At 46.1% G+C, this 23,242-nt stretch overlaps 2 protein-coding genes and 5 non-coding genes across 7 annotated transcripts; 1 reads left to right on the forward strand and 6 right to left on the reverse strand.

The window, feature by feature from the left end:
- Positions 1-109: 109 nt before the first annotated feature.
- TRNAC-GCA (transfer RNA cysteine (anticodon GCA)) lies at positions 110-181 on the reverse strand. Its single transcript has one exon. It is a non-coding gene; the product is annotated as a tRNA-Cys (tRNA).
- Positions 182-1,008: 827 nt separating this feature from the next.
- On the reverse strand, positions 1,009-4,206 carry C11H17orf98 (chromosome 11 C17orf98 homolog). The gene is made up of 3 exons (XM_046677425.1): positions 4,000-4,206; positions 2,052-2,151; positions 1,009-1,166 (listed from the first exon to the last, which is right to left on the reverse strand). Exons 1-3 carry the CDS (start codon positions 4,204-4,206, stop codon positions 1,009-1,011), a joined length of 465 nt encoding a protein of 154 aa, XP_046533381.1.
- Positions 4,207-7,346: 3,140 nt separating this feature from the next.
- On the reverse strand, positions 7,347-12,152 carry RPL23 (ribosomal protein L23). The gene is made up of 5 exons (XM_046677864.1): positions 12,055-12,152; positions 11,407-11,490; positions 10,977-11,105; positions 7,608-7,721; positions 7,347-7,481 (listed from the first exon to the last, which is right to left on the reverse strand). The coding sequence occupies exons 1-5, from the start codon at positions 12,065-12,067 to the stop codon at positions 7,399-7,401; spliced, it is 423 nt and encodes a 140-aa protein (XP_046533820.1). The 5' UTR covers positions 12,068-12,152; the 3' UTR covers positions 7,347-7,398.
- LOC124247989 (small nucleolar RNA SNORA21) lies at positions 11,243-11,376 on the reverse strand. Its single transcript, XR_006890877.1, has one exon. It is a non-coding gene; the product is annotated as a small nucleolar RNA SNORA21 (small nucleolar RNA).
- A 4,984-nt stretch (positions 12,153-17,136) lies between the features above and the next one.
- TRNAC-GCA (transfer RNA cysteine (anticodon GCA)) lies at positions 17,137-17,208 on the reverse strand. Its single transcript has one exon. It is a non-coding gene; the product is annotated as a tRNA-Cys (tRNA).
- Positions 17,209-21,091: 3,883 nt separating this feature from the next.
- Positions 21,092-21,163, forward strand: TRNAC-GCA (transfer RNA cysteine (anticodon GCA)). The gene has a single exon. It is a non-coding gene; the product is annotated as a tRNA-Cys (tRNA).
- Positions 21,164-22,909: 1,746 nt separating this feature from the next.
- On the reverse strand, positions 22,910-22,981 carry TRNAC-GCA (transfer RNA cysteine (anticodon GCA)). The gene has a single exon. It is a non-coding gene; the product is annotated as a tRNA-Cys (tRNA).
- Positions 22,982-23,242: the final 261 nt, after the last annotated feature.

The following is a 23,242-nucleotide window of genomic DNA, read 5'->3' on the forward strand; positions in this document are numbered from 1 at the left end:
GGAAGGTAGGAGTAACTAGTAGCATTTGAGGACAAGGAGTTGAGAGACTTTCCTCTTCTCTAGTAACTCTGTGGCTAGGAGTTAAGAGGTATTTACTTAAAAGAAGAGAAGGGGGCACCCGGATTTGAACCGGGGACCTCTTGATCTGCAGTCAAATGCTCTACCCCTGAGCTATACCCCCGTGGCCTGCTGTGGGTTTCTTCTTTGTCCACTTATGGTGACTCAATACAATCAGGTTCCACCCACACTAGAGCTCTGACAAGCTTTGTGTCCAAAAACCCCACCTTCTTTTGTATCCACCATCTGCTTTGGCTTTTCTCCTGGTCACCAATAAACTGGGTGGGGGCACTTGACAAATGACATCCTGGAAAATAGCTGAAAAGGAAACTGACACAGCACTCATAGAGAAAGCGTCCACAAGCACAGTATCACTGTGTCAGAACCCTTGGGCTTCTTTAAGAAGCACTACCCCCAGATAGCACCTTGCTTACACCCTGCCTCCTGATGAACTGAAGGGGAAAAGGAGAAGGAAGATGTCAGTCCTTTTGGATGGGATGACTCTCTCAGGAAAATCAGGAAATCCTTCTCAGGGCAAACACCAATCCCTGTGGCTGCACTGCCTGCTCTGTTCTCGATGGAAACAGTAGCCAGCTTCTGACCTGGGGCCCTGCTCATGCCTGGGGAAGAGCTTTGCTGAGGACTAGGTAGCATGGGTCCCCCTTATCATACTGGCAGGGGGGAACTGAGTCCTCTCCTTTCAAGCTGGCACTGGTTGGCACAGAGTGTGAGGGCACAGGCCTGAGACACCTCTTCTCCTCTCACCTCCTCTCCGTACGGTAGGGAAGCTGAGGCTGGAGAAACCGCCTTGCTCCCTCCCTCAGCCTCAGGGAAGAAACAGCACACTTGGAGGCACAAGTAAAAAATATTTTATATAAAGAAACACTGAGAGCTCATCTAAACATCTGTCTTAGATATTCCGGTGGAGAATTGTGAAGGGAAGAGATGCTGTTAGAAGAGAGGGAACTGGGTGACCTCTCCAAAGACGGACGGGCGCTGGCGGAGGGCTGGGGTGTTCCTGCGATAGCCAAACCGGCCATTGAACCCCTGGATCACTTTCAGATCAGCATTGTAGTGGTCATGCCCCGTCACCTGCTGGAGGGAATGCCCTTGGGGGCGGACAGAGAGGCCTGAGCCTGCATTCAGCCCCTTCTTGCTTTCCCCACTCCCATAGGGTTGGTATAGGATGCCAACCCAGCCACAGTCACCACGCTCCCCACGTCCCAGCAGAAGCCTCAATCCTCAAATATCTCGAGCCTCTTGACTGAAATGCCAAGGGTTGGTGAAGTCGAGGAGACAGATGGCTTCTAGAAACCAAATCTCATACCAGGAATAGTTTGCAGGAGGAGTGTGAATGGTATGTGTTAGGACAGGAGGGGCCAGAAACTTGGGCTTGCCTGAACTTGCCTTGCTCCCAGGAGAACTGGGAATACTTCACCCTTGACTTTGACCCATCTGGAGAAAACTGATGAGCTCAATTTGGCTCAGTGTTACAAAGGGTCATGTGACTAGAGCATGGCCAAAGGGTGGTGGAATTGGAGTGGGAGGAGGGTTCACCCTGTCAGAACAACATCTCTCAACTCTTTCTTGCTCTGGTAAATTGGGCCTGGAAAATGAGCAGGACACAGCCTGCTCAGGGAGCAATGAGAGGAACACAGGCTTCAGAGCTGGCAAGAGTGGAATTCCAATCCCAGCTCAGCCCTTCTTAGCAAATCACTTTAACCCCCCAAACCTCAGTTTCCCCGGCTGTAACATGGGGGATAGCGTGATGGTAAAAATCACCTGCCATACAGTACGTGCTCAATAACTAAATATAGGTAGCCTTGTGACACCATCTGCTCATGTATGAGAAGAAAAGCTGGAGGATGCCGTCCTTGATCCTCTTCCCCCAACCAGGTCTCTTTATGGCCCAGTTTCTCTCTCTGAACTTAGGGACACACTCCACTCTTTCTAGGTGGGACCATGGTAAGGCTGGAAAGCAAGGTGGCACTTGCCTGCCCCTGCCCAGTTTCTCCTGTTGAGGTATCTCTGTCCTTGCCCGAAGATGTGGAAATAATCCACTATCCAGCCGTCTCTTCCTGTGCCGCAGTGATCCTGAGAGTGAGGGAGAAAATACAGAGGACTGTCAGCCATGATGCTGAGAGGTGCACAGCGCTAGCTCCCCTGGGGCTTGCTGAGGGGAGGGTGAGGTGGTCACAGCCAGGTGTAACAGGGCCAGACAGATTAAATATAAATGTACACATGGACCTATTGCCTCTCAGGGACAGGCAGCGGAGCTTGGCAGTTAAGGCCCCAGTGTCTGCAGCCAGACAGACTCGTTCCAATCCCAGCTCTGCCACTAACAAGCTGTGTGACCTTGGGCCAATGACGCAGCTTTTCTGGATCTCAATTTCCTCATCAGTAAAAGGAGGGTTGCTGTGAGATTTAACTGAGATAGTTCAAACAAACGACCCGGCCTAGTAAAAGTTTAATAAACACATTATATTTGAATGAAAGCAATACCTACCACAAATGGTGGTTGTGATGATTGAATACTTATAAAATGGAACATAGAAAGTTTCAAAAGTGTGTACACCATATTATTTTCAAAGCTTTTTTAAAAAAATTTTTCCTTCTTCTCCCCAAAGTCCCCCCAGTACACAGTTGTGTATTCTAGTTGTGGGTCCTCCTGGTCGTGGCATGTGGGACGCCACCCCAGCATGGCTTGCCAAGCGGTGCCATGTCTGCACCTGGGATCCAAACCCGGGGAATCCCGGGCGTCAAAGCTGAACGTGCACACTTAACCGCTGTGCCACCAGTCAGCCCCAGCCTTCAAGTTTTTAAATCCTTGAGTTTCTCTCTTTTTCCCCCCAGACTCTGGCTCCTTCTGTCATAAAAGTTACTTGAGTAGACAGCAAGTACACACTCAAGCATGGCACACACTGAAGGGTGTCCCTATACATGTAATGCACACACACATACAAACATCTGGGACCACAAAAAAACCCAAGGTTTGCTCACAGAATAACCTCCATTAAGCCCTTCTCTCCCCTTCTCATACCACTCTGACATACATAGGTACAAATATTGGAGGCAAAAGTGTTGGGAAAAAATTGAAGCCATCAGCAAATAGCCTCAGAATCTCTGATTCCGGGGAAGTACCCACGAGGGAAAAGGCCTGGGGAGAAGGCAGGGCCCAAGGAGTTTTGCAGGTTTCCTTCGCATCAGCTCACAGGTCCAGAGCGAGCCTCTCTATGACGTCACCAGACAGAAAGCGCCGCTCCTGCGCGTCTAGGCAGTTCTCTGTGTCTTATTCACGGACGTCACACGGATTTTCGCGCTCTCAGAGAATTTGCGGCGGGAGATCACCCCCAAAGGGCGGGGCCATGACGTCAAAAAGAACAATGAAACTGATTTGTATGGGAGAGGCGGGTTATTTTTTTTTTTAAGATTTTTTATTTTTCCTTTTCCTCCCCAAAGCCCCCCAGTACATAGTTGTATATATATATGTTTTCAGTTGTGGGTCCTTCTAGTTGTGGCATGTGGGATGCCGCCTCAGCATGGCCCAGTGAGTGGTGCCACGTCCGCGCCCAGGATCCAAACCGGCGAAACCGTGGGCCGCTGAAGTGGAGCGCGCGGACTTAACCGCTCGGCCACCAGACCGGCCCCAGGAGAGGCGGGTTTTAAGCCCGGTTCGGAAGGCTTGCAGAAACTCAAAATGAGATCATTCTCCCGTTCAGGGGTGGAAGGCGATCCTGTGAGCTCAGTGATCTGGCGCTCAACACCTGTCATCCACTTTCTCCAGTTCCGAGTTTTCATTAAGAAAACTGAAGGGGTGGGAGTGGGGGGCATCCTTGGTGGCGAGGGCGCTGGAGTGAGACGCCCGGATTTGGGAAGTCAGCCCCGCCACCCGGGCCCACCTCCGCGGGCATAGACATTGGGTCCTTTGGGGCGCTCCTATACCTGCTCAGTTTTCCGCAAAACGGGCGGAACCACGTGGCTCTGGAAGTACCGGCGGGCGTGGTGGTCCTGCTGTGCGTTGTAGGGTGGAATCGCCGACCAGAGCTTGGGCCTCAAGCGCTCATAGGTGCGGGCCATGGTGCTCACGGCCACCCCATCCAAGATGAAACTCTTCTCCAGCCGCAGAGGACAATCACAGCAGTGCGCCATCCCAACAGCTGCAGCCTCTGAGGGCCTTCCTGGTGGGAGTGCAGGGTCCTAGGCGGGGGCTCCCCTGCGCATTGTTACGTGGTGTCAACGACCACTGTGACACAAACACTATTGTGGGGTAGGTTCTCAGGGCTATGGGGGAAGGAGCTTGCGTAGCCCTGAGGGGAGGCCTGACCAGGAGGAAACTATGCAAGAGGAATCAGAAATTGAAGGGCTGGAGAGGAGGGCATTACTGATGGGGGGTCATGTGAGGGCAATCGGGCCCAGCTCCCCGTTTTCATTGAAGAGCAAGGTTCTCTGCTCCCACCATATTATATACATTTCCCTAACGCGGTTTCCTTGACAAGCTTGTCCCCAGAATGGATCAGGAAGAGTTCAGATAGCTCTACGTCCAACAGAACTGGAAGTTGAAGCTCAGAAATGGAGTATTTCCTAAATCCATTTAGTGGCAGATGCAGAACCAGAATTCAGGTCTCCCGACCTCTAGGAAGTCCATTTAGAACACTCTCCCCTGCCCATTCTTTTCATCAGCTAGTATTCCTCTTTCTGTTAAAAAATTTAAATTTTTCTTTTAAAAAAAACCAGTAGGTTGAAACATTACTATATTTTTCTAATTTTATGTATATACAGTAAGATAAGAGCAACGATTTTCTCTGTTGTGACTACAGGTGATTTTTAATTCTTTATACTTTCTACTTCCCAAATTTTCCCCTTGAGTAATAAACTTTTTTTCCTGGGAAAGATTCGCCCTAACATCTATTGCCCGTCTTCCTCTTTTTTTTCCCCTCCGAAGCCCCAGTACTTAGCTGTATATTCTAGTTGTAAGTCGTTCTAGTCCTCCTATGTGAGCCGCTGCCACAGCATGGCTACTGACAGACGTGTGGGTCTGTGCCAGGGAACTGAACCTGGGCCGCCGTATCAAAGCGCCTTATACAAACTCCTCTGTTCCTCAAACCAACTCTCAGGTGCTGTTACCCTCCTTCACAGATGAGGCCACAGGCTCAGGGAAGGATTCTTTTATATTCACTATCAATATTTTTATTATATGAAGGCACATTATTAGAAAAAGTTTGCATTATATCCATACACAAAAATCACTCATCCTAGTAATTAAATACTCAGCATGCTTAATCGTTCTACTCTATGACAAGCGCCTATAAATCAAATCTGAAATGATAGGAAATAAGTCTACAGCTTGAGTCCACTCTGTTGAACCTTAGAAAGAACCTGGAGGATATAAGAGGACAAGTAAAGGGGAAAAATGACAGGCCCAGCCCTAACATCTCACATTTGAAGTAGGAAGGTGAGAAATTTCATACACATCTGTCACACAACAGGATAAAAAGGATTCATTTTTATGGAGGGCCTGGGAGCTTCTTGTCACATTAAAGACTTGAAATTTACCAGGCTGGATGGTGGGGTAAAGGAAGACAGCTCTGTTTTAGAAACTTCTGGATTTCTTTAATATTCTTAAAACCTAGGCTGGCTGGCTAGACAGCATCAATTCTCAATCTTGGCTGCACCTTGGAATCTCCTGGGGAGTTTTAAAAAGTGCAGATGCCTGGGTCCTACCTCCATAGTCTGACTTAATTGGTCTGGGACATGGCCTGAACAGCCAGCCCTGGTGGTCTAGTGGTTAAGATTTGGCACTCTTGGGGCCGGCCCTGCAGCTCCACTTGGGCAGCATGGGTTCATGGGTTCAGATCCCAGGTGTGGACTATACCACTTGACAGTCATGCTGTGGTGGTGACCCATATAAAAACTAGATTGGCAACAGATGTTACCTCAGGATGAATCTTCCTCAGCAAAAGAAAAAAAAAAAAAAGATTCAGCACTCTCACCACCACCACAACCCAGGTTCCTTTCCAGGTCAAGGAACCTTCCTGCCAGCTGTCATTCTGTGATAGCTCATGTTTCTGCGATTCTGTTATGCCACTGGTATTTCAAATACGAGCAGGGTGGACAGGTTTCAACAGAGGTTACAGACAAGACGAGGCAAGACCTGGCCACACACTTGTGAAAGAAAAAACTAGCCATGAAAACCCTATGAATAGCAGTCTGATACTGCACCAGCAAGTGAGAAAAGGGTGCAAAAAAGACCAGATAGGGTTCAACTCTGCTGTACACAAGGTGACTAGAAGTCAGAAGTGACTAGAGGCACCAACAATAGCCTGAACACATTTAACTCCTCAGGTTGAGAAGCACTCTGCTCTCTAGTTCTGGTATATTCCATTCCAAACCCTGAAGGACAAAAAGAACTCATCTCACCAAGCAACTATGTGCTGGTTTTCGTGTACACTCTAATCTTCAGCCTTGCATTATACTCAACTTACAGATAACACTGAAGGCCGAGTATTTTCAGATACTAGACATATGAACACAAACTTTAGTCTAAAAAGCCTGCTCTAACATCTTTACACCAGACTATTGACCCAAACCAGCTGAGTACTCATTTTTCCCAGACCCTGAATGTCACTCTTACAGTTCGGGGGAAAAAAGCTGCAATGTTCATCTCTTAAGGCAGAATTTGCCAGGGTTCACACCTGTTGTGCTGGCATAATTATATCATCTCTTAGTATTCTCAAACTAGGGTTTGTGAGATACGTTATATGGCCATCTTGTCACAACATTTTGATAGCAAAAAACCTGCAGATACTATTAGCAACTTAATCATCTTCCATGAGAGCAAATTTACATGGCAATTACCACATTAGATTTTACAAATATAAACTCATTTACACACCAATTTACTCAAAGAAAACTAACTGTAAAAGTGTGCACATACACACGTGTACCTGGTCCCCCTCACATCACTCTTTGAATCCACGAGTGTGTCCAGGATCTGACCATACACTCTACCTTATCTCAAATACCTAACGGCAGAGCAGTTACCTGTCATTAAGCAGCATCCATTCCCTGCAATTTGTTTTAAGGATTCCAAGCCCAAATAACTGAAGTTTTTATAGCAGAAATGGAAAGTCCCAGAAGTTCTGGACACTCACAAAAGTGCAAGGACTGTGTTTCTCTTTTTTACACATGCCCACAGAAAGTGTGCGCTGAGTAGTTTCATTTTACAAAGGAGACAAGGGTTAGGTAGTGTCAGTAAGAGTGACATGTGGAAATGAAAAGGAAGGCAAGCATTGGGAGCACATAACTTTTAATCGTTTTTTCCCTTACAAATACATGGGAGAATCATGCAATGCTGCCAGCATTGGATGCAATCCTGGGCCACAAGTCTGCACACTCCTTTGCAACTGGTCCTGTGATGGCAGAACCTGGATAAAAAAAAAGAACGAAGTGATCGATAAGATTAGAGGGTCCTTTGCTCGCATTCCTAGACCCAAGAGCTAAGTCATCCTGCAATCTTAAAGACCTGAGGGACAACAAGGAGCCCTCCTTACCTTTCATCTCTCCTTTATTATTTACTATGACCCCTGCATTATCTTCAAAATAAAGAAATACGCCATCTTTTCTCCGGTATGACTTTCGTTGTCGAATTACCACTGCTGGATGTACTAAGAGGGAAAAAAGAACAGCAGTCATTAACCTGTGAGGTCCCAGTGCCACCGGAAAAAAGCAGTTCACACCTCGTAGTTCCCCAAACATCGTCCCTTTGGACATAATGTATACGCATCATTAGTTTTGCATTTCCTAAAACCAAGTGTGAGAGACAGTGGAAACACCAATCATCCCTTAAGTAAAGACCTTACTCCAAGTCAAAACTACCTGCACTTCCTTGCAAGTGTAAGTTTGCACTCTTTTGGGAGGACAATTAGCAACACACCAGCAGAAACCTTGCTAAGCACTTTCTATACTCTTCCCCACTTCATCCAACAGGTGGGCACTGTTAAGATCCTAATCACAGAACCGGGAATGGGACCCCACCCCCAGACTGAATGAGTGGAGAGGCCAAGCATTAACTCCTCATTAGGCAATATTCCAGCCCAGTAGATATCAAAATCTCCAAGAAAGTACATACCTCGATCTAAAAACTACTGCTTTGAAGAATTTGTTGGAATTAAATGTGTACCATGTGTCTGGTTTTACAAATATAAACTCGTTTACACACTAATTTACCCAAAGGAACCTTGCCATTGCTAGCGAGCACATGTACATACACACTCATTGAACTTCATGAGTATGCCCAGGATCTCGGCCATACACTCTACCCTATCTCAAATGCCTTTCTAACTGCAGGGCATAGGTTGTTTTAACAGAGCAAAAACTTGGAATTAACCTAAATAATGTCATGGCACATGCACAGAACAGAATCATTTAATGGCTATGTACACCTGCAATTTTTTGTTCGTAAGATAATCATCTGTAAAGCAAGAACTGGTTATGGGAACGTAATGGTCCCATTGACAGAGGAAAGTTTAGAAGCTAATTTTTTGCAGAGAAGTCAGGAAAAAAGGACATACAACAAAATATTAACAATGATCATCTTTTGGAGGTCTGAGAGTTGGGTAACTGAAATTCAACTTGCATTTCTTCAGTAATTAACCCTTATGTTTAATTTCTGAAGAACTGTTTTCTAGGGTCAGAAGTAACTTTTTAAAACCTACCTGCACTGAAGGGAAGTTTCCCAGACCTTCAAGACAAAGCATCCACTGCACTTGAAAGAACTAGAGCCAGACACACCTGGATGGAAATCTTGACTGACTAACCTGGAAACCTCGAACAAATTACTTAATCTTCTGGAGTTCAAGTTTTCCTCTTTTAAAACAGGGCTAACAGTTATATGTCTACATTCAAAATCAGACCATGGAAATACAGGATTTTTCATAAGGACAGGGATCCTGGCTATGCTTGAGGCAAGTATTATGTATCTACGTACACAGCCAGCCTCTGATCAAGTTTTTAACAACGGGATACACACTAAGACACAGGTAACTAACATTCATGAGTGCCTCCTCTGTTGGACACTCATCTACTTAGAACCATTTAAATTCTCACAAATGAATCTAGTGGATAAAGAAGGCCACACAAATCCAGGTCTCTGGACTTCCGATCCTGTCCCTTTCTACATCTCTGTAAGTTATATATGTCTAAGGTAAAGGGATGTATTCACTTAGCAGAAACAAGGACCAAAGAAGACACAGAGATGGAAACTCACAACTATTTCTAAAATCATGAGTGTTCTCTGGTCTGTCCCACACTGATTTGAGACAGACAGCACATCCTGCTGCCATCTCACCCACAGTGATGGCGGACTGCTCTGCCCTTCCCTGACGGCTCCCGAGGCCACAGATCAGACCCAGCAAGCGTTCTAAGAGGGGAGCCTGTCCACTGCATGCTGACCCCAATCTACACATTGATTCATCAATGCTTAACCACAATGCTACTTACTCCTTGCCCACCAAGTCCTCAAGTGGATATTAAAGGTGAACACAGTCAGACTTCTGACCAACAGGCTAAAAACTGGGTAGTGGGGCGACGGGCAGCAGACGCAGGCCTACAAGAGTAACTGATATACGTGGCTGAGCCCTGCTACATTTGCACTGTACATCAAGGAAAGGCGAGGACTTCTCAGGAAGAACAACACTAAGCAGGCACAGGAGTAAGTTCAGGAGCTGAAAAGTTCAAGTGCACTGAGTATCAGCAGCTCTAAAGCCAGCAAGGACACAAGTCATAAGTGCCCCGAGGCCTCCCCTTTTAATTCATATACCTAGTGGGGAAACTTTTGGGGGGCAGCCCACAATTAAGCAATGAGCACCTCCCTGTTTTAGATTCCATCAGAAGAGATTTGGAAGTACCTATGCCAAACTTTTGACAAGTACGATCTTGAATTAATCTCTTCTATAAAAAGAACCTGCCGTAAAGCATGAAAAATATCACCTCTAACTCTGCACTAGTTAATAGGCCAGACGCTCTACATGCTCATCACCTGAATCTCACAGCCGCCTGAGAAAGTATTCAAGTATCATTATTCCCTTTCAAATTAGTAGTTCCAGAAAAGGAACCTTGGTGACATAAGTCTTAAAGCTATGATCTCACCTGGTTGAGCTCTAAACCACCTATGAAAAAAATACATTTACTAAGTACCACCATGTTCTTTTGTAGCCAAGGAAATCAGCAATGAACTAAAGCCAGTTACCTGCTCTTACAAAACTTAGGTAAATGTTATGCACACAAAAATTACCACCCACATTAAGGATTTCTTTGAGGGGTGGGGAGGGAGGGTGTCAGCAAGTGAGCTGAAGAAGACTGGATCGGAGTCTTCCAGGCAGGTGGCATAGGATGCACAAAGGATCTGAGGCACAAAAAAAGGGGTATAGGTGAGAGCGAGATACCAACAACTGAAACGAGTAGAGAGCTGGGGAGGGCGCCGTTAGGGTGAACTGTAAATTCCAGGACAGGGCTTTTGCTTCTCTAGGTACCTGAGGTGGTCTATAACTACCTGCTGAACTTGCTGGGGGAAATGGCAGGGATATGCAAAGCCGCCAGCTTACACTGGAACCCAGTGAAGAACTTAAGTAGAGAAGAGACAAGATTTACATTTTTGAAAGCTGGGCCATGGCCACAGTGTGGCAATTACACTTAAAGAGTAAGAAGGCAAGACGAACACAGTTAAGATCAGGCAGTGAGAGAACGGTCTCTGAGACAGCAAGAGCAGAACTTCAACTGCACGTGTTTCTGTCCCGCTGCCTCTCAAAGGAAATAAAGCTGTAAGAGGCTTTGAGAATGGTAAAATCGTTGTTCCATTTTCCAATGAAGAAGTCCTTCAACTGTCCACCAGGCGATAACGAAAACTCGGTCCCTCTACTCACCCTTCTTTCTGAGCTCTGGTTTGCCTTTCTTGACCGTGGCCATCACCATGTCACCCACACCCGCAGCAGGCAGTCTGTTCAGGCGTCCCTTGATCCCCTTCACAGAGATGATATACAGATTTTTAGCTCCTAGAAAAGGATGTAAACAAAAACGAACTTTCTTGAGGGCCTATTCGGCAGTTCTGCCGGTGGAGCATTCCCCCCCCCCCCCACCTTCCAAAGCCACTCCGCTCACACTCGCAACCAGTGAGTCCCACGGTGGAACACGCTGTCACACCGCCGATTGAAGCGAAACAACACCACACGCTGCCGCTTCACCCAAAAGCGGTGTTTTCCTCTGCCCCTTCTTGACGGCTCAGTGGGTCATCAGCCAAGGCCCACCGAGTGCTTTTAAAAGGGGGGGTCGGCAGGGCGCGGCCGTAGGTCTCACCTGTGTTGTCAGCGCAGTTGATCACGGCTCCTACCGGGAGACCCAGGGAAATCCGGAATTTCGCACCGGAGGACCCACCACGTCCTGTGGGGAGGAAGGGAGACAGGAGGGGTCATGGCTGCGAGTTGCCTTCACACTCTCAAGCTCTGAGTTCATCCGCCCATGCTTTGGGAAACGGTATACATTCGCTGTCTCTAGGACTCCACTCCCTCCCCATGTGCCGCCCAGCTCTCCTGCCAAACAGCCAAGTCCTATCACCACCCTTACGTGGAGACTAAGGGGCCCGGAAGACTCAATCCTCGCTCCAACTTTTGCACCACGTAGTTCTCCCTGCAAGGCGGCAGACCACACACGTCGCCCGCTCTGCGGCCTAAGCCAGTCCAACTTCAACCCCATCACTGCGGCGCTGGCGCGGAGCGATCCTGCGGAGCTCGGTCTACAATCATGTCCGCATCCTGCCAGCTCAACTCTCCAGGCACCCCCGCCACTTTCGGGGCCCCGTCCAGTGCTCTCGCGGTGCCCCTACCTCTCCCTCTCCGGCCTAGAGGAGAGCAAAGCACCCCAGCTGCCTATGGCTGCCACTCCCCGCGAGGCTAGCAGCCACCTCGCGACAGATGGCGAAGGATTCCCCCAGACCGAAAAGCTCACCTCGCTTTGACATTTTGAAACCCGAAAAAGGACAGAAAGGAAGCAGGTACAAAGGACGCTGGGATATGAACTTTTGACGCCCCGCCCACTCTCATCACGTGACCCGGAGCTCGCTCCAGGCGCCTCTCAGCGGAGGTCGCTGTCTTATTACGCAGTAAGTCGTGGACATTGGCTTGAGCTCTCGCTGCCAAGTGGGAGGGCGAGGGCTTGGTGGCTGCAAAAGCGGATGACAGCGTGTCTTGTCTTTACGAGCTCGAAAGTAGTTGGGGACACAGAAACATTGGTTTGTTAATTTGCCCAACAACTTGTTTGAGCACTTAGTATGTGGCGGGGACTTCGCAGGACACTAGAGGTTCGGAAATGATTAAAACGGTCTGTGTTGTGTAGAGGCTTCCAGAGAACACAGGGCGTGGATGGCCGAGGGAGAAAGAGGTCTAAACGGTTTCCTTAGGATGTCATGTAATCGAGAAGTTCCAATCTAGCGCCAGACATAATTCCATAGATGTGTGCTTGATCTCATATCCATCTGTATTTTAGATGTCTTGCTTTATTAATGACCCGTTTTCACAGCTTCAACCTCCCCCATTCTTCTGGCTTCTTTCCTTCTGTCGATATGTTCATTCAAATATTTATTGAGCGCTTACTTGATGCCAGATGTCCTGGGCATACGTGAGACTTCATCAGGGAACAAAACAGGTAGACATTCTTGCCCTTATGGAGCTTACATTCTGCTGGGGTGGTGGTGAAGGTGGATATTAGACACTAAACAATAGATATAATTATGGTGTATAGTATGTTAGATGGTGATAAGCAGTATGAAAAAATAAAAGTAGAACAAGGTAACAGGCATCAGGAAGTGGGAGGAGGGGCAGATTGCAATTTAAAATAGAATGTTCAGTGTGGGCTTCATGGAAGAAGCTGACATTAGAGCAGAGACTTTAAGGTGAAGGAGTTAGGAATAGGAATGTTCAGGGAAGAGGAGCCAGATCGTGTAGGGTTTTGTACACCACTATGGAATTCAGCATTTATGGGCTGAAATGGGGAACAATCGCCAGTTTCGAGCAGAGGAGGGACATGATCTGACTACTATGTCAGAAGGATCACTCTAGTTGAGACTAGACTGGGAGAGGACACAGATGCAAGTAAGGAGATCTGTCAGGAAGCTCTTGCAGAAACCCAGAAGAGAACCAGCCCTGATGGCCCAGGGGTTAAAGTTCCATGCACTCTGCTTAGGTGGCCTGGGTTCAGTTCCCAGTGTGGAACCACATCACTCGTCTGTCAGTAGTCGTGCAGTGGCAGCAGCTCACGTACAAGAACCAGAAAAACTTACAACTATGTACTGGGGCTTTGGTGGGGAAAAAGGAAGAAAAGGGAGGAGGATTGGCAACAGATGTTAGCTTAGGGTGAATCTTCCCCTGCAAAAAAAAAAAAAAAAATCAGCAAAAAACCCAGAAGAGAAATGATGGTGGTTTGGATTAGAGTGATAGCAGTAGAGGTAATGTGATGTGGTCAGGTTCTGGATGTGTTTTGGAGGTAGAGCCAAAAAAATGTGGGGTGTGAAAGAAAGAGAGGAGTCAAGATGTCTCCAAGGCTTTAGGTCTGGGCAAGTGGAAGATGGTACTGCCATCAACCGAGATGGGGAAAGCTATGGAACAGGTTGGGGGGTAAGAGTAGGAGTTCAGTATTGGACACGTTGAGTTAGTTGTCAGACAAGAGATTCAAATAGCAAGTTGGACATGTAAGCCTGGAGTTCTGGAGAGAAGGAGATATAAATCTGGGAGTTGTCAGCAATAAGTATATTTAAAGCCATGATAGTGGATGAGATCACAAAGAAGTAAGGGTAGATAAAGAAAACCATGGACGAAGCTCTGGGGCTCTTCAACATTAAGAGGTTTATAAATTTAGGGGTCGGCCTGGTGGCTCAGTGGTTAAGTTCACACATTCTGCTTCGGTGGCCCAGGGTTCGCCGGTTCGGATCCCGGTGCGGTACATGACACCGCTTGCTATGGCAGGCATCCCACATATAAAGTAGAGGAGGATTGGCAGCAGTTAGCTCAGGGCTAATCTTCCTCAAAAAAAAAAAGTCTATAAATTTATAAATCTCTCCTATCACTCTTAAAATGCCTTGACTTCATTCTGCCAGCTTCTCTGGCTACCAGTTTCTCTTTCCACTTCTTAAACAAATTCCACACGTTTCTGAACGTATGATTTCTTTTCCAGATTTGTCTCTCTTGATAAATGGAATCATCATCTATCCAGGTGTCCATCTGAGACTCCTTTTCAAGTTCTTTTCAGTCTGCCTGCTACATGTTTCTCAAGTCTATCCACTTCTCTCCATCTCCTCTGCTACCATTCTGGTCCAAGCCACCTCCATCTCTTGCCTAAACTACTTCTGAAGGCTCCTATTGGCCTCTGGCCTCTATTTCTCCTCACTCCTTCCACTCACTCTTCATACAATGGCCAGGAATAATTTTTGAGAAATATAAACATTAGGATGTCACTCTCCTGAAAATCCTCCAAAAAATTCTGTTGTTCTCAGAACCAAAGTTAAAATCCATATCATTTCCTACTAACTCCTGATCTGGCATCATCTTGCCTTGTCAACCTCATCTTGCACCATGCTCTCTCTTGCTCTGCAGGCTTGGTTTTTTAGTCCTAGATACTGGACATGTTCCTGAATACCCAGAGGCTTCACACATTCTTGGAATATGCTACCCTGCCTACTCTCATCATGTATTTCATGTCTATTGATTTTTCAGATCTCAGCTTAAATGTCTCTTTCTTAGCGAAATCTGCCCTGACCCCCATACTAGGTCAGATACCCTTCTTATAAGTTCTCTTAACATGCTGTATTTTTCCTTCATACTATTATTTTTTTCTTGCGAAGAGTCACCCTGAGCTAACATCTGTTGCCAATCTTCCTCTTTTTTTTTTTTTGAGGAAGATTAGCCCTGAGCTAACTACTGCCAATCCTCCTCTTTTTGCAGAGGAAGACTGGCCCGGAGCTAACATCCATGCCCATCTTCCTCTACTTTATACATGGGACGCCTACCACAGCATGGCTTTTGCTGAGCGGTGCCATGTCTGCACCCAGGATCTGGACCGTCGAACCTCAGGCCTCAGAGAAGCAGAATGTGCGAACTTAACTGCTGCACCACTGGACCGGCCCATTTTCTTTCTTTCTTTCTTTTTTTTTTTGTATGTGAGCCACCGCTGCAGCATGGCCACTGACAAACGAGTGGTGTAGGTCTGCGCCTGGGAACTGAACCCTGCCTGCTGAAGCGGAGCACGCTGATCTTAGCTACTAGGCCACCTGGGCCGGCCCGTCTTCATACTATTTATTACAACTCCTAGATATATATTTGATGATTATTTGTTGAATGACCTCCCCCCTCCCCTCCCCGCCCCAACTCATCTGTAACTAGTCTATAAGCTGCATAAGGGCTGGGTCCGTGTCCTTTTTGTTCAGTAGTATATCCTCAGCACTTATCATAGGGCCTGGCTCAATAAATACATGTTGATTGATTGCTGAACAAACGAAGAAGTTGACCTCAGTCGTCTCCATATGTCAGCATCCTTGCATGAAGAAGTTTTCATTCATCTATGGCAAAATTAGAAATATTTGGAAAATATAGTGTTTCTTATAAAGCTACATTTGCTTAATTTAAAGGACTGCCTATTATTCTGGAATTATCTTCTTTCAACTTTTTTGGTGTTAAGAATGTTCCTTTTGGGGCCGGCCTGGTGGTGCAGCGGTTGAGTTCGCACGTTCTGCTTCAGCGTCCCAGGATCTGCCGGTTCGGATCCCGGCTGTGGACATGGCACTGCTTGGCAAGCCATGCTGTGGTAGGCATCCCACATAGAAAGTAGAGGAAGATGGGCACAGATGTTAGCTCAGGGCCAGTCTTCCTCAGCAAAAAGAGGAGGATTGGCAGCAGATGTTAGCTCAGGGCTAATCTTCCTCAAAAAAAAAATTTTAAATGTTGCTTTTAATCCTATATTGGCTTTCCACCCTCCCAATGCCACCATTTTTTGTTGTTGTTGTTGTTGCGTAATTTCAAGGGTTCATGAAAACCAAAGGTCTGGGAAACGACCTTCTAGTGCTTACAGGATAAAGCCCAAGCTCCTTAGAACAGCATTGGAGTCTCTTCCTGAAATGGCTTACCTTCTCCCTGGTCTCATCTCCCATCACCTTGCCTCTTACACTTCACGCTCCAGCAACACCAAACTGCTTAGGATTTCAGGACTCTCTCTTGCGTTATCCACTACATGTCCTTCAAAACTCTGCTCAAATGTCATCTCTTCCGTATGTCATTTCACAACCCCAACATGCTCTCCCCCTAGCCACCTCTTTACTTAGAACAGTGATTCCCAAATATATTTCATCTGAAGATCCCTTTACATTCTTAAATTATTGAGGACCTCAAAGAATTTTTGCTTATATAGGTTGTATCTATTGACATTGAGTGGATTAGAAATTTAAATTGTGAAATGTTAAAGTATTTATTAATTCATTTAAGATAATAAGCCCATTACCTGTTAAAATACATAGCATTTTAAAATGGAAAATAACTACATTTTTCCAAACAAAAATAATTGAATGAGAAGAGTGGCTTTGCTTTACATTCTTTTGGAAATCCCTTTGATATCTGGCTTAACGAAAGACAGCTGGATTTTCATGTTTCCACATTTAATCTGTTGTGATGTCACACATCATATAGCCTCTGGAAAGCTCCACTTTATACTTATGAAAGAACAAAAGTGAAATGAAATAATGTAATATTATTAACTTCATTGTTCTTGCTAGTAAGAGTCTCAGAGACATCCAACAATAGCCAGACCCCACTTTGAGAACCACACAGATGTACAGGACACCAGAAATGTTGCAGATACCATATTGTACAGTAATTCCTCTCTATTCAATTCGCCTTCAGTATTAGAAGGTGAGATTCGTGACACTGTACTTGATTGCTTTCTGTATTCCCGGGACACACTGGAGAATGGACAGGGTTACTTACTACTCAGTTACTGCTTTTCTTTCGGACCATCTTGAGGGTGTTATGGCTTAAAAGTGAAGACACCAGGGGGCACCCGGATTTGAACCGGGGACCTCTTGATCTGCAGTCAAATGCTCTACCCCTGAGCTATACCCCCTCTGCTGGAAAGAAAGAGATTACAGCTTAATTGTAGTATTTACTGACCAGCCATTGCCTCTGGTGATTAACAGTGGTTTGTTATTTCTGATCAGCTGTTTCAGGTTTCCTGAAGGAGATACTAAAGAACCAAAAGAGGATTACAGAGGCGATTCAGACCCAAGTGATGGGAAAGAAGGGCGACATCCATACTGACCCAGGCTTGAAGTCCTGTGGGGGTATGCGGTGGGATTCCTCTCTTCCATCAACAACAGCCTTTTCTGCCTCTAGCACCTGGGAATTCTTTGTCTGATTTCCATCCTCCCTGCCTGCAACCTGAGCAGCACTGAATCCGCAGCCTAAGGCTTTGCGCACGAGAGGAGTTGCTTCCCTTGTCCTTCCCAAGACCCTCTCTGCTCCTGTACTAGATGTGCCCCCATTGTCTCCATTCTCTCCAGCATCTTCAGTCACTTCCTCTCCCCTGGCTCCTTCAAACATCAACAGGTTTCCCCTAGATTGGAAAATCCTTCCTTTAGCTGTGATCACTTGTCCATTTCTTCTTTCTCACTACTAATTTTTAAGACAGTCTGTGACTTCATTTCTCTCATTATCAACTACCTATCTCCACAGTTCTGCTACTCTGTTCTTTTGCTTTCTCCGCTGTCAGTTATTTTTCCCTTTGGAGTTTCTATCTTGTTTCTCTAACTAGACTGTAAGTTCCTTGAGGGCAGGGATCATATTGCATTCCTTTTTGTACTCCCCGCGGTAGTTGGCACAGTTTCTGGTTCACTGTAAGCCGTAGGTTGTACTTGCCAGCCAAACCACAATCCTAATTAAATTCAACTATCGCATTACACCAGGCCTGCACCCAAGCAGGTGAATGTTGTTGGAGAAGAGCTCACAAGTCTGAGTCACTCCACAATGTCAAACAGGCTCTCTGTCTAGTACTCCTACACCATTGGCTGACTAGGTTCACTTTCTCACTCTCCAAAAGGATTATTTCACCACTTTCTCCTATCTCAAACCTCCCACACCTTACCTCTCCTCCTCACTCTCTTAGCTGAAGAGCTGGCCTCTTCCTTTTTGAAGAAAATCAGAATCAGTCAGAAGCAGTGGTGCACTGGTAAATGGCTAACAACTAGTTCCAGGGGACCTGGTTTGTAGCCAATTCCCACGGTACAAATACTCCCACTTGCCAATTTCAAACTACCAAAATGAAATCAACTGGCTTTAAAAATTCCTGAAAATTTAACCATCAGTTCTCACAAGCTGGTATGAGCCAAATCTAGCTTGGATCGACTATCTCCATCAATTACCAGCTATACATGGACAACTCCCAAAATTATATTTCCAACCCTAAACTCTCCCGGAACTCCAGAATTAACTGGATCTCCAAGTGCCTTTTTAACATCTCCTCTTAAAAGTCTGTGGAGCACCTTAAACTTAACAGGTTGACCCCGTACTAGAATGTGAAGTCCATGAGGATAGGGGGCTGTACTTTATTACTTTCTAAGAGTTTTAAAAAGAAACTCGATCTTTTTTTCTAAACTTACTCCTTTCTCAGTGTTCTTTATCTTAGGAAACCACACCACCATCCACTCAGATAGTGAAGACAAAAAATAAGAGTCCTTCTTGGTTCTTTCTCTCACCTTCCTTGAGCCATCCAGCACACAGGAAGCACATGGCTCCCGGCCTCTGTCAATCTGGACACGTGCACTCCTCTCCAGCTCTGCTGTTTCCACTGTAGGCTAAATAATGGCCTTCCAGATGCATCCACATCCCAATCCCTTTGTGAATATGTTACCTTACATGATAAAAGGGACTTTGCGGATGTCATTAAGTTAAGGATCTTGAGTCGGGAAGCTTATCCTGAATTATCTGGATGAGTTCAATGTAATTACAGGTCCTTATAAGAGGGAGGCAGCAGGATCAGAGTCAGAGATAGAAGATGTAAGGATGGAAGCAGAGATCAGAGGGTGAGGAGATGCTACCCTGGCTTTGAAGATGGAGGAAGGGGCCGTGAGCCAAGAAATGCAGGCAGCCTCTAGAAGCTACAAAAGTCAAGGAAACTGATTCTCTCCTAACACCTCCAGAAGGAATGCAGGCATGCCAACACCTTGATTTTAGCCCAGTGAGATTGATTTTGGAATTCTGAACTTCAGAACTGTAAGAAATACATTATGTTGTTTTAAGCAAATAAATTTGTAGTAATTTGTTACAGCAGCAATAGAAAACTAATATACCACTGTAGTTTAAGACATCACCGCCATCTCTCACCTGCACTACTGCCATAGAATCGTAACCTGTCTCTCTCTGTCCACGCTTTTTTTTCTTTTATTGCGGTAAGAACACAACATGAGGGGCTGGCCCTGTGGCTGAGTGGTTAAGTTCATGCGCACTGGTTTGGTGGCCCAGGGTTCGGTGGCCCAGGGTTTTGCTGGTTCGGATCCTGGGCACGGACATGGCACCACTCGTCAGGCCATGCTGAGGCAGCATCCCACATGCCACAACTAGAAGGACTCACAACTAAAATATACACCTATGAACGGGGGGATTTGGGGAGAAGAAGCAGAAAAAAAAAAAAGATTGGCAACAGTTGTTAGCTCAGGTGCCAGTCTTTTAAAAAAAAAGAGCACAACATGAGATCTACCCTCTTAACAGATTTTTAAGTGTACAATACAATATTGTCAACATAGGCACAATGTTGTATAGCAGATCTCTAGAACTTATTCATCTTGCATAACTGAAACTTTATACCCATTGATTAGCAACTCCCCATTTCTCTCTCCTCATCCTTGGCAGCCACCATTCTACTCTCTGTTTCTATGAGTTTGCTTTAGATACCTCATCTAAGTGGAATCATACGGTATTTGCCCTTCTATGATTGGCTTATTTCACTTAGCATAATATTCCATGTTGTTGCATATTGCAAGATTTTCTTTTTTAAGGCTGAATAATATTCCATTGTATGTATGTATTCTTGACTCCCTGTGAATCTTCCCCACAGCAGTGTGGGTGATGATTTCAAATCCCTCTGCTCAAAACTGTCCAATGTCTGGCTTTTCATTCATTTGGAATAAAATCCAACCCCCCTACCTTGGCCTACAAGGCCCTCTGCAGCCCTGGCTACTTCTCCAACTCTCTTGAATCTCTCTCCCCTTGTCCACTTTCCTTCAGCCACTTGGGCCGTGGGGCCTTTGCAGTAGCTGCTTCCTCTACTTGGAATGCCCACCCTCCACAGATGGCCAAATGACTGCCTCTTTCATGTCATTCGGGTCTTAACTCTAAAGTCACCTGCACAGAAAAATCCTCCATGGCTATCCAACCTGAAATAGCCCCCTGGAAGCTTCCTAATACATCCTCTTGGGGTTTTTGCTAATCATTTCCCTTCTCGACTGGGAATTTCCTTGTTTATTCATTTGTGCATTTGTTTCTAGTCTGTCTCTACTAGATTTTAAACTCAGTGAGAGTGAGAACCTTTGTGTCTTTCTGCTGAAAGTATGTTCTGCACCTAGAGTGGGGCACATAGTAGTTGCTCCATAAAAAGAGAGAGGGACCAGTAGATAGTATAGCTAGGCAAGGTCTCTCAGTGGAGATGTCTTTTTAGCTCGTGTTTGTATTCTTTTTAGAGAGACCAGAGGAAAGGATTCTCTATTCAGTTTTGTAAGAGGTTGTTCTCTGACTTCTTCGGGTAAAGAGATGGGTGGGATTTTGGATAAAGAATTGAACCTAGAAAAGGCAGATTGGTATCCAAGTTCACATGCCATCTCTTCAGCTAGTCTTTTTATTTTATTCCTCCTTATTAGTAAATTCAGCATCACTTAGCAAGAAGACTGATTTTGAATAGTTTTAGTATGAAAAGTTTGACTGATATAAAAAGAGTTTATCAAAAGCTCACCAGCAGAGGGGGTATAGCTCAGTGGTAGAGCATTTGACTGCAGATCAAGAGGTCCCCGGTTCAAATCCGGGTGCCCCCTCATCTGCCTTTACGTTTTCCACAACCATTTAGGCAGAACCCCAAATAATCTGAATGTCTGCAGATTGATTCCGAATCCAAAACTCCCTGGAAGATCCACTCAGGTATAACTCAAAACAGCCCTGATGTCTGCCAGTTCTGAACCCAAAACTCCTTGGATGATCCTCTTGCTCTTCCCCCTGCCCGGTTTTCCTCCCTCAAGTGTTCCTAGTACCGGAGAAGTAGAGAGCAACACCCTAGAGTTTGCACTGGGATGACTGGACTGCGTCTGAACTGTATACCCCAACCCTGGTGAAAAGCCCACCTGTACCAATAGGTAGAAAGAAGGTGCAGAACTCCTGTAACCCTACCTCCAAGATGTTCGAGATCTACCGATTTAATGTTATAGTTTCTTTGGGGGTAAAAATGGAGTGCCGGGGAGGGAGAATGTTATTTTGCCTAGTTCATACTCTGACGGGGAAGACTAGGAGAACAGAAGTTCAGAAGGTTTATGTAGACGCGAAGTTTAACAGTACACAGCAGAGACATAAGATCGAAGGTGAAAAGTGGATGGCTTTCTTTTTCTTTATATTAGCTCAACGCCAGGGCTTTGGCCTGATAAACCTACAGGTATAAGTTTAAGGCCTGGCGTGCAGGAAAGGAGTGAAAAGCTGGTTATTTCTCAGGTCTGGGCTTTGCACGAGACAGCGGCTCTGCTCAATCTCCATGTCCAGCCTCGAGATACATCTCACAGTAATGGGAGCCGGGGGGAAAGAATGCGTTGGAGTATTCCCCCGGGGCGGAGGGATGACACAACCAGATTCCTGGTTTAAAATATCGCAGCTGCCCCCTGACCTAGGCAGCATGCCTCTCCCTTTCTCCTTTCTTTTTCCTTTTTTTGGGCAAAACGTAGTAGAGGGGGATGCCTTTGCTCTCTTCACACTTATCGTTTTCCTCTGGCCCTACAGTGACACTGTCACGCAGCCAACAGATAACTCCCCCACCTTTAGGTTATGAAACTCCATGGTCTTGTATTACTAGTTCAGTGGTTCTCAAAGCATGGTCCCCTGACCAGCAGCATCAGCATCACCTGGAAACTTGTTAGAAATGCATATTCTCGGGGTCCCACTCCAGGCCTACAGAATCAGAAACTGGGGGTGTATTAACAAGCCCTCCAGGTAAGTCTGATGTACGCTCAAGTTTGAGAACCACTACATTAGTTTATATCAGTTTGCATCAGCATCTAACTTTATTTTTGTCAATTAAAATGAGCTTATAGGTGTGCCTTGGCCATTTTAACGTTCTCGAAATGCTTTCACTCTGCCTGTGTCATGAGCAATAGGGAAGGGTGAACACAGCAAGTCCGTATCACCGGTAATAAAGAAAGTTGAAGTTGGAGAAAGGTTGTGTCTGTGGGTTTCCCTCTCTTGACTCAAACCCAACCCCACTGGAAACGGAACGGCAACTTGAGGGAGTCATTTTGTCCCCTGAACCTGGCGCCTCGAACTGCCTGACACATTTGAGGCTGCTGGCGGCGGCCGCGGAAATTCCGACACCTCTGGAGCAGGTAACGGCGACGCGCAGCTTTTGTACATGATTTATGCACGTACCCACCCCTCCTCCGTCTGCTGAGTATAAAGCAAAATCGAAAGCTTCCGCTAAGGTTGGAAAACGAGGAAGGGATTTTGAAAAAAATTGTCTTTCTGTTTTCTTTTAACCTAGGACCCAATGTTAAAATACTGGTTACGGAAGGAAGGCAAAGCCACCAAGGGGGCACCCGGATTTGAACCGGGGACCTCTTGATCTGCAGTCAAATGCTCTACCACTGAGCTATACCCCCGCGCAGCTCCTGCGCCTGGAGACGGCTCTTTTGGGTGTTAAGACACTGTTACACTGAGGCTAAGGAGAAAGGAATGAAGGAGGCAAGGGGGCCAAGCGGAAAGAAGGCGCCCAGATCCGGGGAACCTCGGGAAGTTGTACGGCGGGGGCTTGGGGGGGGGATGGAGAAGAACTATCCCGGGCTGCGAGGCGCTGAGTCCACGCGGGAGGGACCCGTTCCGCCCTACAAATGTGGAAAAGGATGAGGGGGGAAGGGAAGCTA

Source organism: Equus quagga, chromosome 11 (assembly GCF_021613505.1).
Source record: "Equus quagga isolate Etosha38 chromosome 11, UCLA_HA_Equagga_1.0, whole genome shotgun sequence".
In the NCBI taxonomy this organism is placed as follows: Eukaryota; Metazoa; Chordata; class Mammalia; order Perissodactyla; family Equidae; genus Equus; species Equus quagga.

Coding starts and splice junctions, on each gene's coding strand:
- RPL23 (XM_046677864.1), bottom strand. Junction 11,106..11,406: donor CAACTGCGCTGACAACACAG/GTGAGACCTACG, acceptor ATCCTTTTCTAG/GAGCTAAAAATCTGTATATC. Junction 7,482..7,607: donor TAATAAAGGAGAGATGAAAG/GTAAGGAGGGCT, acceptor TTTTTTATCCAG/GTTCTGCCATCACAGGACCA.
- C11H17orf98 (XM_046677425.1), bottom strand. CDS start 4,206: ATGGCGCACTGCTGTGATTGTCCTCTGCGGCTGGAGAAGAGTTTCATC. Junction 2,152..3,999: donor TTTTGCGGAAAACTGAGCAG/GTATAGGAGCGC, acceptor CCTCACTCTCAG/GATCACTGCGGCACAGGAAG. Junction 1,167..2,051: donor GAGAAACTGGGCAGGGGCAG/GCAAGTGCCACC, acceptor TCCGCCCCCAAG/GGCATTCCCTCCAGCAGGTG.